Source organism: Saccostrea cucullata, unplaced genomic scaffold (assembly GCF_032062105.1).
Source record: "Saccostrea cucullata isolate Sc308-1 unplaced genomic scaffold, CSIRO_AGI_Scuc_v1 ctg6757, whole genome shotgun sequence".
Taxonomy (NCBI): domain Eukaryota; kingdom Metazoa; phylum Mollusca; class Bivalvia; order Ostreida; family Ostreidae; genus Saccostrea; species Saccostrea cuccullata.
Genome location: NW_026939380.1, coordinates 25,732 through 40,948, shown reverse-complemented (window position 1 = coordinate 40,948; position 15,217 = coordinate 25,732). Strand labels below are relative to the sequence as shown.

The 15,217-nt window shown below is 33.4% G+C and overlaps 2 protein-coding genes and 1 pseudogene across 2 annotated transcripts; all 3 read right to left on the bottom strand.

Annotated features, from left to right (window-relative positions):
• Nucleotides 1-1,592: 1,592 nt before the first annotated feature.
• On the bottom strand, nt 1,593-4,468 carry LOC134252974 (toll-like receptor 4). The gene has a single exon (XM_062735501.1). It carries the CDS (start codon nt 4,342-4,344, stop codon nt 1,777-1,779), a length of 2,568 nt encoding a protein of 855 aa, XP_062591485.1. The 5' UTR covers nt 4,345-4,468; the 3' UTR covers nt 1,593-1,776.
• Nucleotides 4,469-10,724: 6,256 nt separating this feature from the next.
• Nucleotides 10,725-11,656, bottom strand: LOC134252973 (toll-like receptor 4). Its single transcript, XM_062735500.1, has one exon. It carries the CDS (start codon nt 11,496-11,498, stop codon nt 11,094-11,096), a length of 405 nt encoding a protein of 134 aa, XP_062591484.1. The 5' UTR covers nt 11,499-11,656; the 3' UTR covers nt 10,725-11,093.
• A 727-nt stretch (nt 11,657-12,383) lies between these two features.
• On the bottom strand, nt 12,384-13,720 carry LOC134252979 (toll-like receptor 4; annotated as a pseudogene).
• Between the last annotated feature and the right edge of the window lie 1,497 nt (nt 13,721-15,217).

Sequence of the window (15,217 nt, the reverse complement as noted above, 5' to 3'; positions counted from 1 at the left end):
TACCTTACACGACCTTGCATACGAACTTAAAACCTCATTAATGCATGTCCACATATTTTAAATTGCAATTTCTTGTGAATGGAAAAATCAGCTCAAAAAGAAATACAATATTTGGCCTGTTTAGAGCTTTGTTTTACTGTATACCTCACTCATATAAAACTGAAACATAATGCTGGTTTATTCTACATTCGTACATTTCCCGCAAAATAGGTATAATTAATAAGCAGTACATTTCCCGGCATAAAATAGGTATAATTAATGATTGAAGCAGTGATCGATCTCCAAAATTCTACGAGCAAAACAATTTAAAGAATTCAGCATAAATCGAAGATTAAGACGTTGTCTCATCCATGGCCGTAGGAAATGGGGTGAAGCCTAATCGCTTATTTTTTTTCCTTCGTATTAAAATCAACTTTTGATGTTGCTTGACCTTTTGAGCTTGTCAATTTAGTGCCCTTTATACTGAAAATGCAAGAAAATTTCATGGATAAGTTATCTGATTTTTAGAAAATTGCAAAAATAAGTTAAGTGAGTTAATCTATAATTTGTAGAGTTGTTAATATTCATTAAAGTCAAATGTATTAGGCACAATTGCTGCGAAAATTAGGAGAGAACCTTGTGGAAGGGGTAACCTCGTTCAACAATGGACTTTTAAAAATAGTAAAAACGGTGCTCTTTTTAATACAGTGTGTTTTGAAAAAAACGAGTTTACACCCCTTTCTAATTTCCACACAAAACCCTAGGATAGGGTCATGTTAAACGAAGAGGTTACGTTTATGACTTTAAACTACAAGGATTTTATAATCATTTAAAGTTTAAGAGACTTTTGTTAGAATTGATATTCTTTAATAGGTCATAATTTTGACATTTTTAAAAGGTATTTAAAATTTGTAATTTAAGTACGTTTTATGAGGAAAAATCGATTACTATGCATAAGAAGACTTACAAATACAAAACACGTCAGTGAAGAATAGTGGCACCTGATCCCACCTCTGATGTTTCGGAGGTCCGTGTTTGCTCTGCACCTATTTTATATTGTTTTATGGACTTTGATAATAAAGGTTGGTCGTTATCTCCATATCCTTCTTGGAACACGTTCCATTGAGAAGATCAATGTCAATCATTTTCTTGGTCTTACCTATTTTTGGTTTTATAGTTCACTGATCATAATGATACTTTTCGCCCTGAAGAAAACATATTACCACCTGTGTGAAATCGATTGTATGACAAAATGATATGATATCTCTGCTAACATAGTTTTATAATGAAAATAGTGGTTACTGACTTTAAAAGAGGTCGTCAAAATCCCTTTGAAATCAAAATCTTTGTCAGTAACCTGGTTAGGTTTTAGAATTAATATTAAAAGCACGCTCTTGTTGGTTTGGTGAAAATTGGCTCATATACTTTCAGAGAGTGTGGGGGGAAATCAAATTTAATTTAAAAACATTACTGCAAATACTTACAGTTAAGTTTCTATAGAAAGATGTTTACTGATATTGCTGAAATATTTCTATCTATTTGACCGATAATTTAACGAAAAAAATCTTTGCATACCATTGTTATCTATAAACCGATGAAAGAAACACATAAATTTATTAATCTTTCCCAAATTTATTCATACGCATATTCATTTGCTACTTAGAACTATCTTTTCCCCTAAAAATGTTTATGCTAAGACTTTCTAGAATATTGCTTTTATTTTGCATACATTTTCGAATGATAAGACCAGTCGAAACAATTGTACTTTGGAATGAAATATTGCATAGAAACTTTCGATTAATCATTCCTCAGCATTTTAATTAGTTTTTCCCAAAAGTCGTCAAAAGCACATGGCTCTTCTGGATATTCAACAAAACAGTCTTTCTTCACAAGGTCCATAACCTTACTTGGATATCCACTGTTGTAAACTTCCGGTAACAAAATAAGAATAACAAAATCTGTGCTTTCACGATCCTTAATTTCCTCCACTTTTGCCATGTTTAGCTCATAGTCACGCCACTTTGATTTTAAATAGCGTTTTGAAACAACACAGAGAACTTTCTTACTTTCGTGAATTCCAGTCATAATACAGTCCACTTTTGAAAACCCTGGAAGATAGTCCCTGTCTCTTACCAGGAGACGTAATCCAGCATTGGTTTCAAGCCGAGGTATGACTTCCTTCAGTACAAATGTTCTTTCCATTCCAGCGTAAGATAGAAAAACGTCGTATTCGTAGTTTAGACTTGTGGAATTTTCTACATTTAATTTGTCTCTGGATCGGAATTTCAGTTTCGTTTTGTACACAATATAGCGGATCTTCCATCTGTTTTTAACAAGCAAAATTCCTGTTAACAAGCTGATGCATACGGCAAGTGAAACAGATCCTGTTATGTACCAAGTCAGAAATGATCTACAGTTCTTCTCTAATGAGGTTATAGAACTGTCCAAATATTTAAATGAAAATGGTAATTGATTAGATGAGCACTGATAATGCGGAATACCCAAGAAATTAGCTTTGTTTATCCCCAACCATTTCAGAAAATGTTGATTATCACACGAACAACCTAAAAGGTTGCCAGAAAGATCGACCAATAAATTTGATCTCCGAAAGGCTTTCTCCAAATGTACGCGATTTTTTTCATCAAATGACCTTATCCGATTTTGAGAGAGGTCTATCAAAGATATTTTTGTCATATGATCAATTTTTACATTCCATCTTGATATTTGGTTGTTACTTACATTAAGATACGTAAGCTTAGAAGAATTCTTCAGCACTAGGTTTGAAAGTTTGTAAATTCTGCAGAATGACATGTCTAAGTTCTCAATAGAAACAAAAGTTTCAAACGTTTTGCCCATCTCATCTTTCTCCAGATCTTGGCCTATGTCATTGTGGGATATATTTAAAGTTTGAAGTTGTGCACCGTTTTTAAATGCTGAGGGGGATATGTGGGAGCAAAAATTATTCGAAATATCCAACGTTATTTGGTTATTTGATGGTATAATGTGAACAGGACCTTCCAAAGAGTACAAAATGTTATCTTGTAAGTTTACAATTCGGAGACTCGGAGCAGAGATATTAAACGCTGGAATCTTAAAATAAAGTCGACTGGAGTAAGCATGAATTTCTTCCAGATTTCGTGGAAAATGCACAGTAAAGTTTTTCCAACGTCCATTAAGTTTAAGAGATTGTTCATTTGCAACTTCTTGGCAATGGGAAACAACATCAAAAGATTCTCTCTTTTCTTTACAGTTATCCACAATGGAATAAGGAAACTTTGGAGGATGCTTCTGAAAGCTAGAGTTGTATACTCGCAAGTTTCCCAGCAAATCAAAATATAGTATATAGAGTCCAGACGTTAACTTGTTTTCGGCCAACGAGAATATCTCGAGAGTTTTTGGAAGATTGGTTAGGACTCCTGGTTCTAAGATTTCTAATCGGTTACTGGCTGCATATAATTCTGTTAAGTTGGTTTCTTTAAGAGAAAGAAGATGATGACATTTCAGTTCTTTTCCAACCCCGGCTACACAGTTAACTCCGTTAATACTCAGGGATTTTATATTAGTTTTGTTCAAATTGTAAGTCACGTTAGGCATAGATGCAAAACCTAGTTCACGATTATATGAAATGTTAAGATACTGTAATTTTGTCATATTGCTAAACGATCCTTTATCAACATCTTTTACGTTGCAGTAGGAAACATCCAAAACCTCAAGGAATTGAAAATTGGAGAACATTTTTGAATCAATATGTTCAAGAAAACAATTGCTTTCGAACCCCGACATATCTAAAAACTTTAAATTCCTTAAATTCAAGAAACTTTTCCCAAACTTTGTGTTTGCTCTTCCATTCATTTTAACAGTTGAAATTGAAGAAAGATTTGCAAAAGCATCTCCTGGAAAGATTATTTTGTTTTTCAAGTCGACTTTATTTCCCTTTATGTTCAGAACTTTTAAGGCCGACAGTGTTTCGTATAGTTTCTCGTGAGCTGAATAATCGAACTGATTCCCTTGGAGGTTCAAAACTTGAAGTTTTGTTAAATGCTTGAATGGATTTCCTTTTAAAGTTGTTAAGTTATTTTCAGATATATCGAGATAAATAAGATTTTCTGGCAATTTTGTGCTATTTGAATCAATAGTCCTGATCCTGTTGTTGCTGAGATCTAACCACGTGATGCTGTCATTTATAACTGGTATAACACTGAGATTCCGTCTCGAACAATTGACACGAATTCCCTTTTCATAATGAAAACATAAACACTCGATGTTCCCGAACCAACATAAATGATTCTGAACTAATTCACTTAGAAGAGAGTCTATTAATAAAGACAGAACAAAACAGATAATTGATGACTTGGTAGCCATCATAGCTATTGCATGGATCGTCCTACATCTTGTCTGCTTTTAAGTGTGGCCACTGTAAATGATTTCTCACTTCACTTGTCCGCCTAAAAGTTAAACAAGTGCTCGGTTATCATTGAGGAAGTTTAAATGTTATAATACATGTACTAGTAGTTTTAACACTTCATGCTGTAAGCGTTTTTTAATAGTTTCATTCTGATATTTCTAACATGCTTTGTTTATCTTATGTGCCCTAGATAAAGTTTATAAACATATTTCAGAACGTTTTTAGGACAGAGGTTTACTCGTGCCACAAAATTTACCAGTATAATATCAATCAGCATCTGATGAAAGCTTGTTAGTTTAGGTTTTCCAATGATAAAAATATATATGAATGTCTGTTTTTAAAATATCAGTTTTTCAAAGAATTTACCGAAGAAGAAAAGTTTAATATTAGTATATTAGAATCACTTACTTCTGGGATATGATCACTCGACAAATATGTGTTGTGCGCTATGTAAGGACATAATATTAGTGAAGGAGGTAAACTAAATATAACTCGAAAGCATGGATGCCGTTAATAAAACACCATTTACATACACCTTGTACGAGGGATTATAAAGAAGTTCGTTTAATAGCTCCATAAAATAACATTAAAACCACTTAAGGTACATCAATAAATTTAAGTACATTGAGTCGGCATCAACTTTTCTATCCTAAAGAGTCAAGTTTTATATATTTTTTAAAAAATTAATTGGTAATGTTTTTTTAAGACATAGTACATGTATACCCAGGCGGCGCTACTTCAAAAATGGCGTTGTATACCTGAGTGTAACCAAGAAAACTCTGTTGACGTGACAATTCAAGCAGGTGGTATGACATAATTGCTCTGTAAACTTCCCTAAAAATATCAAGGTGACCTATTGCTATCCGTTTTCGTCCGTCGTCGTGCCTCGTGTGTTAACATTTGAACATTTTCAGCTCCTTCTCTGAATCCGCTGAACCAATTTCAACCAAATTTGGTATGCAGCATCTATGGGTTAATGGAAACAAAAATTATGAATTTCATGGTCCCCGCCCCCCTGGGGCCTGAGGGGTGGGGCCAAAGCCACTAAAATTATTGCAATCTTTAAAAATCTTCTTCTTTACTCCTGGACCTCAAGCAGGCAAACTGTTGGCATGAATGTATTGAGCATTGAGTCCTCTACCAAAATTGTGAAATTCATGGCCCCAGGGTCAGGGGTTCAGGTGATTGGGCGGGGCTCTATTGATTATATAGTGAAAATGCATTATTTCTTTGAAAATCTTCTTCTCTGCTTCTGGGTATTAAATAAACTAACTAAGTACATAGTTATGATGAGCAGGAGTGCCTCTTCCAGATTTGTGAATTTTATGTCCCCAGGATCAGGGGTTATGGTGTTAGGGTGGGGCTCTGTAGATCATATAGTGAAAATGCATTTATTCTTTGAAAATCTTCTTCTCTGCTTCTGGGTATTATATAAACTTACTAAGTACATAATTATGATGAGCAAGAGTGCCTCTTCTAGATTTGTGAATTTCATGGCCCCAGGGTCAGGGGTTATGGTGTTAGGGCGGGGCTCTATAGATCATATAGTGAAAATGCATAAATTCTTTGAAAATCTTCTTCTCTGCTTCTGGGTATTAAATAAACTAACTTAGTACATAGTTATGATGAGCAAGAGTGCCTCCTATAAAATTGTGAATTTTATGGCCCCAGGGTCAGGGTTTCTGGTGTTAGGGCGGGGCTCTATTGATTATATAGTAAAAATACATTAATTTTTTGCAAATATTTTCCTTTACTTCTGGGTTTTATGCAAATGATCCAAGTATATATATTTATGATGAAGAAAGGTGCATCTAGCAAACGGTTTTTTATGCCCCTCTGGGGAGGGGGGGGGGTGGTACCTAGTCTGAAAATAAATTAATGCTTTGAATTTATGCTTTTTGGTATTAATCAACCATTTTATGATAAAATTTGCAAAATTTTGAAATATGTTGCCCCTGGGTCAGTGGTTCTTTTGGGGGTGAGGTGCACAACTGGGTATAAAGTGGAAGTGCATTTTCTCTTTGATACTTTGATCTACTTTTGGGTACAAATAAATAGAGTAAGCATGCTAAGTTAATAATTATGATAAGCAATGGTGCCTCTTTCAAAATTGTGAATTTTATGGCCTCTGGTTTAAAACTTCAACCAAATTTAATTGTTTGAAAGTTGTTACACAATACTAAGGTGACCTATAAGGCCCGTGGGCCTCTTGTTTCTTATTAGTTGATAAATCGACTCAGAATTGTGGAAAACTGCCGGTGATGCATGCCGGCAAAACCGGCAAAAAATTCGCATGACCGGTAAAAATTCTATCAATGTTGGTCCAAATGACCGGCTCCTTTTTTGGTTAAAGTTTTTGTTTTTCCATTAATCATCTGTGTATTTCCCATCTTTTAAAATCATCGTACCTTATATGCCATTGCGTAAAAAAATACCTTTTCTTCAAACGAGATCGAGGCTGTAAATGAAAGCGAAACGAGCATGGTTCTCGTGACCTATTAAATTTACACTTGGGGCAGCATTAGGTAGAAAACATATTAAAGAAAATGATAAAGACGAGCTAAATATGAAAAATTTCAACAGAAACAATTCAAGCACAGGTGGGGAAAAGCAGTAAATCTAGTACTTCCGACTGTCACGGATTTTGTTTTTTCACCGATCGTGTTGACATCTTTATTATCGGTGCTGCAATTTTTTTTTGCAATTTTTAAACCCTTTTTCTAGGTTAACATAATTCCAGAATGCATAAATGTTTTTAAAAAAATTACGTTCACTTTGCTGAATTAGCATTGTCACCTGCCCAAAAGCGGTTGTATCTATAGTATTAGTATATATATGCAAAATTAAAAGAAAACGGAAGAGGACTTGGAAATGGAGACCGAATTTTGTACAAATTTTGTTTTTGTTTTCATTTTTCCACAACTCTGTAATCGTGCGATAAGCATTTCCTCTCTGTGAGATTAATTTAATTCTAAATACATGCGCATTTATCGACGGAAACGTGTGTATCAGTCAAAATGACCAAAAATGAAAAGAAAAGCCGATATTCAAAAAAAAAAACAAAAAACAAAAACAAACAAACAAACAAACAAACAAACAAACAAACAAACAAAACAAAAAAAAAACAAAAAACAAAAAACAAATAATATAATTTTGTGAACATCGAAATAAATTCACTACAAGGAGTTCAAAAGCAGCGAGGATTAAGTGCCTAACAGTTGAAAGCATCCCAAGAGTACCGGTTCTATCGGTCCTGAGACGTATATTTTTTCTGAGACTTTTATCAGACCGACGGGATTTTCCATCATCTGAATGGCTATTTTCATTACCATCACATTTGGTTAAGAGGATAAAGAGGATAGAGGATAAAGGAACTTAATTAAGATTGATGAAGATATTCCAATCTTTTTTAAAAGCTAAGAATTGATGATGATGACTCTCTTAATGAAAGTTATGCTAATGCATTGTATAACTTAAAAAGACAACATGGTTACTTCATGCCATATTATTCGGAGTACTATGGGTTTATAAAATTATTAGGTGAATTCCCGAGTCAAAAACACATATCAAGTGTTCACAGGTATTGAACTGTAAACTAAACCCTTTGTTGTCCATTTATGTACATAAGCGATGCTGCTTGTTCTCCTTATCCCCGAAGCTCTGGTGCTCTGAACGTGGCAAAGATAACATTTTATTATGTTCATGATTTAGTTAACAACATCAAGTTACAAATAACATTGAGTTCTTCTTAATTAGCTTCAACTTTTAGATTTTTTTCATTGAAAGAAAATATTTATCACTTGTTTTTGAGCCTATTTCAAAAATATCGGATCGTAGATTGACCTGTAATGTATTGTGTAAAATGAAGTTGTCGAGTAAAACGATGTCATTAATATTCATCCATTGGGTAAAAAAAAATGCTTCTTATTTCTTCTTCCCAATTAGGTCCGCCGCAGCCTTGATTAGTACGCACGACATTCATTCTTTTGAGAAAAAAATAGGTTACGTCAATATCTTCTTATGCAATAAAAACACTTAAGGAAATATCATGTTAAAGAGTAGGCAAATAAGATGCTTGAATTATTTACTAGTTAGAATTATCATCGTCTAGGGAAAAGAAATATAGTAAAAATAAAGTGATTTATATAAAATTTGAAAATCAATTAAGAAACAAATACATATATAACAAGTTTAAAAACCTTACTGGGAAAAGAAATGTGTGAGTCAAGTGGTCAAATCACGAAAATGCCGAATATCATATCATTTGATCACATAACAACCCACTTCATTTCTCACTGAAGTTTTGTATTTATTATTTATTACAAGGTTGATAGCAATGTATTCAGAATTGAGGTATATACGAAACATATTTCACACTTCCCAGTGATGATTTTGAAAATACCCGATGACAATTTGAACATATGTTGACCCTCAAAGATAATACGTCTCACTAAACATCTATGAGGTCTGGTTATTACCTTAAGGACATATGATACAAACAATTTTTTTTCTTTGGAAGGACTTAATATCATGTCACAAGTTTAGAAAAGTGGATAATTCATAGAAATTTTCCACCTAAGCAAATATGGACAAAACACACTCAGTAAAGGTTTACAGATGAAAACAAATTTTAGAATATGTTATATTGGTGCTAAAAGTGTAATATAAACATTAGAAGAGTTTACCAAGCCAGGTGAATTTGATCAGGAAAAGCAAAGTGGTAAAAATCAGCATATATGATATTGCTGATTTCTTGTCATTTTGCTTTTCCTCATAAAATTTTCAAAGTCTATTTCATTTTTCACGTCTTATGAGAAAAAAATTCTAAGAATTATCCACTTTTCTTAACTTGTGACATAATCTTAAGTCTCATCCAAAGAAAAAAATTGTTTGTATCATCTGTCCTTAATAATGCAACACCATCATCAGAATGAAATTGTTGAGCGGTTTTATATGTTCCAGATCAATTAACTGCGTCGAGACTAGAACGAAAATTCATTGTTAGAAGGAGCAGAAACAACCACCCCACCGTCAAGGAGCGGATGTTTCCATATACAGTAGCAAAACCGCTTTCGGAGAAAAAAATACGTGTTATCAATGAAACATTTAGAGGAAACGAACAGTATTCAAGCTTAATGTACTTTAGATATTACTAATTTGCTACAGAGTTTTCACACATCTCCAAGATTTCAGAGGTGGGATCAGGTGTCATGGAGAATTGAGTATCCCCTTCCAATGGATCACACCAACCGTGTCTTCCTTGTCATGATGGGAATTAACGAAAAATTCCGTCGACAATTCAGTTTGGAAATAATGGACAAAAAAATTAGCATAAAAAACGTCACTTAACAATTAGATTAATATTAAAGTGTATTTGCTGACAAGGCCATTGTATAGACTCTATAACAAAATGACGACTTCAAACGAGATTAGTGTTTTTTTTTTTTTGGTTTTTTTTTGGTTTTTGTTTTTGTTTCATCAATAATGTGGGAACAATTTTCAGAATGCAAGTGAAATTGATGAATGCTGCGATGTCATCTTTAATCTTTAAAGAAAAAATGACCTCAATCTAAGGCAGGCATCAAACATATTACATATTGTCAGGCTTTTCAACACAGTTTAGCAATTATATGACGATACGAATTCAAATTTCATATCCATTTTCAAACGTCACCTGTGAGTTGAGGCTGGCACGTATGGAGGTGAGAATCTCATACCTTTTCGGAGTGTAAAACATCTTATAATTATTTTACGATACCAGCTACTGTGAATGAATGCGGGATGAGAACACCCTAAAGATTGACTTTTGAAACTTTAAATGCTCAAACTCTGATATCCACTCCTCACTCATTGACTGTCTTACAAAATGAAGTTTAACGATGCAAATATGCATCAAATACATAAACTGTATTTTGCGATCAGTGCATCACATATAACTTATAAATGCTAACTTTTCATATCAATATATTCCTTTTTTCTTTCAGTATATGAAATCATTGATTATGATTTCATGTGAAATAAATCAAAAGATTGTGGAATAATAAAAGTGGATATTGTTTTAATAAAAATCTGGAAAATATATACAAGTATAAATACAGTTGCATTTTGTATAGTTCAAGTACTATGTCCAGATGAAAAGGTAAAGATAACGAACAGTGATCTATCTCAAAAACCAACTAACAATAAATTGTATACAGGACAGAAACACAAATTCCATCAAATTCCACAGGTTCCAAGGATCGGATGCCTCGGAACAGTGAGCATCCCCTGTTGACCATATAAAACATCCATGAGTCCTTTGAGATAAATAGGTAGAGAAAACATTTAATTTCAAATTAACGATAAAATCAAATGCCCAACAATTGGTATAAAACACTTAAGCTTAAATATGACCCTATGATAGCCATATTTGCTAACAAGGTTATTATGTGGACCTTCGTTCTTACGGAATGCTTCAATTAAACGATGGTAATATCACTCTAAAACAATTTTTTCTATAATTTATCTGTTTTTGTTCAAAAACAAATTAAGAGTAATCTATTAAACTTCGATTAAGTTGTGAAATACAATATCAGAACATTTGCAAAAATTGTTCCATGTTTGCATGGTTTTTGATGGACATCACTTCCATAAACAATTTTCGAATAATCAAATCTGTGTAATAATAGATATGTTTTAAAATTATGTATTCCATACAAAAATCTTTTGATTAATCATTCCTTAACATTTTGATCAGTTTCTTCCAAAAGTCATCATAAGCGCAGGATTCTTCTGGATATTCAATAAAACAGTCTTTCTTCACAAGGCCCATAACTTTACTGGGATAACCACTGTTGTACACTTCTGATAACAAGATCAAAATAACAAAAGCTGTGTTTTCACGATCCTTGATTTCCTCCACTTTAGCCATGTTGAGCTCATAGTCACGCCATTTTGACTTTAAATATCTTTTGGAAACAATACAAAGAACCTTTTTACTTTCATGAATTCCAGTCATAATAGAATCCACTTTAGACAAGCCTGGGAGATAATCCCTATCTCTTACAAGAAGACGTAATCCAGCGTTGGTTTCTAGCCGAGGTATGACATCTCTCCGTACAAATGTTCTCTCCATACCAGCATAAGATAGGAAGACATCATATTCATAGTTTAAATTAGTAGAATTTCAGTCATTGTGTTTGTTCCCAACTCGAAATTTTAATTTAGTTTTGTAAATGATATAACGAATCTTCCACCTTTTTCTAACCAGTAAAACTCCTGTCAATAAGCTTATACATGTACAGCAAGTGAAACAGAGCCTGCTATATACCAAGTCAAAAACGATCTACAGTTCTTCTCTAAAATAGAAATGGACCAATCCAGGTTTTCAAATGAAAATTTCAGTTTTTCTGGTGAGCACTGATATTGCTGAATATTCACAAAATTAGCTCTATTTATTCTCAACCATTTAAGAAATTTTTCATCATCACAGGAGCAGCCTAGTAGATTACCGGAAAGATCCACGATTAACTTAGATCTTCGAAAGGCATTCTCCAAATGTTCGCGGGTTTTTTCATCAAAAGATCTTATCCGATTCTGTGATAGAGCTATTAATAATAAATTTGTCATGTGATCAATTTTTAAATTCCATATTGATATCTGGTTGTCACTGATATTTAAATACTTTAGCCTTGAAGAATTTTTCAGCAATAAGTTTGGAAGTTTGGAAATTCTACAGAACGAAATGTCTAAAGTCTCAAGAGATAAAAAAGACTTGAGCGTTTCACCCATTTCATCTTTCTCCACATCTTTGCCAATGTCATTGTGGGATACATTTAAATTCAGGACTTTTCCTCAATCATTAAGTATATACGAGGATATGTGGGAGATAAAATTGTTTGAAATGTCTAATGTTAATTTGGTATTTGTTTGTTGAATATAAAGAGGACCTTCCAAAGAGTGCAAAACGTTATCCCGTAAATTTACGATGCGGAGATTCGGCGCAAAGATGAAATATTTATTATCCATCCCAAAAAGTCGACTGGAGTAAGCATATATTTCTTCTAGATTTTTTTTTGGAAATATAACAGTTACGTTCGATGTCTTTTGGAGTTTGGTGATTTAAATCTTTTTGGCAACTACAAACAGCATCATTACACAACTCGCCTTTTTCTCTACAATAATTTTCAATTGCATCAATGGGATTTGGTGGATACCTCTGAAAGCTCACATTGAATACTCGTGCTAAATTCTAGAAAAAATGGACCAATTGTCATTTTGTTTTCGGCCACCGATAATATCTCTAAGGTTTTTGGAAGATTTCGTAAAACTCCTCGAGCAAAATATTCCAATCGGTTACTGGGTACATATAATTCGGTAAGGTTAGTTTCTTTGAGAGAAAGAAGATGATGACATTTCATTTCTGTTCCAACTCTAGCTGCACAGTTAATTCCATTAATATTTAAAGATTTTATCCTAGTTTTGTTCAAATTATATGTTACATTAGGCAGGGATACAAACCCTAGCTGGCGATTGTAGGAAATATTAAGATGTTGTAATTCTAGCATGTTGCTGAATGCTCCCGTATCAATATCCTTTACATTGCAGTAGGATATATCCAAAACCTGAAGGATTGGAACATTTTTAAACATTTGCAAATCAATATAACCAAGAATACATTTTCCTATATTCCCCGACATATCTAAAACTTTAAGATTCTTTAAACGCAAGAAACTGTTTCCAAACTTTGTGCTTGCTATCCCATTCATTTTTATTATTGAAAGAAAGGATATATTTCCAAAAACATCTCCTGGAAATGTTATGTTATTTGGATTGCCACAGTTCCCTTTTATGTTTAGTACTTCTAACGCCAATAGACCTTTATTTTAAAAGGTTCTCGAACTTTGAATATTTCAACTGATTTCTTTCTAGGTTCAGAAACTGAAGTCTTGTTAGACGTTTGAACGGATTTGCATCAACAGTCGTTAAGTTGTTATCAGATAAGTCGAGAGATATAATCTTTTCTGATAGTTTTATACTCTTTGACTCAATAGTCCTGATACTGTTGTTACTGAGGTCTAACCACGTGACGCTGTCATTCATAACTGGTATAGCAGTAAGATTCCGTCGTGAACAATCCACACAAATTCCATTTTCGTTTGCGAAACAATTACACTCAATGCTACCAAACCGACAAGAAGTATTCTCCCTTGCATCCATTTGTAAAACGTTTATTACAATAGTCAAAGAAAACCACACGAGATATCGTACTCTGTTATCCATAGGCCTAGTTTTGGCTACAGAATTGCCGTATCTTCTCTGTTTTAAGAGTGGATACTAAGTGATGTGTTACTAGAAATGAGTAAGTTAACCGAAAAAAGTCTTTATACGAATGACAAAATCATCAAGGAAGCTTAAATTATGATATCTTGTACAAGTATTGTAAATACTTCATTTTGTAAAAGTTTGAATTGCATTTCATTTCATAGCTTTATGGGAAAGGATTTATATTTGCTTGAGATATGAGTAAAATTAAAATGTGTTTTGTTGAAAAACACTGAAGAGGCGCAGATATAGTATTTTTATCAAAGGGGGGGGGGGGGGTCCACGCCAGTAAAAACAACTTTTTCAATCCAGAAATGTCACGACAAATAAAAAACTTAACTCATTCGCAATCGTGAGAGGGAAGGGCATACTTCATACCTATGACTTTTCATACATATTTCACAAAGATCTGCATTTACGAGGAAAGGTCTGCGTTTTCGAGAGGAAGGTCCAAGGTCATTTGTATATAGATTCCATAACTTTTGAAATTCCTTTGTGCTGTGGGTGGGGGGTCCTAACCTACTCCCCTCTAGATCCACACATGCTGAATATAATTATAATAAAGAGACAAAAAAACATTACTTGTTTTCCTTTCATCCATGTCAATAATAAGTTATTCCGTGTTTATTATGTTCCCCAAACGAAGTTGGGGAACATATTGTTTTTACTCTGTGTTTTCTTCTTCTTATTATTTTTCTTCTTCCTGGGAAAATCTTTTCCGCGAGTGATCTTGTAAACTACAGATCAGACTTAGGTGAAACCTTTTAAGGGTCAGTAGGCATGTTATGTAGATTTGCGGAACGAAGGTCATTTTGTGTGCACATGCTTGCAAGAGCGTTCACGTGCAACACGTGAAATAACCAATAAAATAAATATATCCGAATCTTTTCTATTTTTTAATTTGATGAAATGTTTTGAAACTCATAATATAAAGATATATTAGAATTATAGACAATATGACATGGTCAAAATAGCAAGATCTCACGCTCATGCACGTGCCCTTCGCTCTGATTGGCTGAAACTAAAGTCTCAATATCTTTATTGTTTTTTGACGAAATTCTTTGAAATTTTGAACATAGTCATGCAGAAGAATATCCTACAATATGATATATAGCAACTAACATGAAAACACGTGCATCCACGTGCACTGCAATCTGATTGGCTAAGACTTTAAATAGCTTTACCTCCCTTGCTTTTCAACCAAATAGGATGGGATTTGGAACATAGATAGATATAATGGACTTCTACAAAAAGGTATTGTCACCATGCACATGCATACACGTGCGCTGATATATGATTGGCTGAAAATTTAAACAGCTATAACTCCCTTGGTTCTCAACCAAACGGGGTGGGATTTAGAACATAGATAGATGTAATGGACTTCTATAAGAAGGTACGGTCATCATGCTCATGTATGCACGTGCGTGCACATGAAATGAGTAAAATCAAAAATACTCTTAAATGAGCGTATTTTTTAATAGTTTTGGATTAAATAATGTAATATTTAGTATATTAAAATATATAGATTGT

Coding starts and splice junctions, on each gene's coding strand:
- LOC134252974 (XM_062735501.1), bottom strand. CDS start 4,344: ATGATGGCTACCAAGTCATCAATTATCTGTTTTGTTCTGTCTTTATTA.
- LOC134252973 (XM_062735500.1), bottom strand. CDS start 11,498: ATGGAGAGAACATTTGTACGGAGAGATGTCATACCTCGGCTAGAAACC.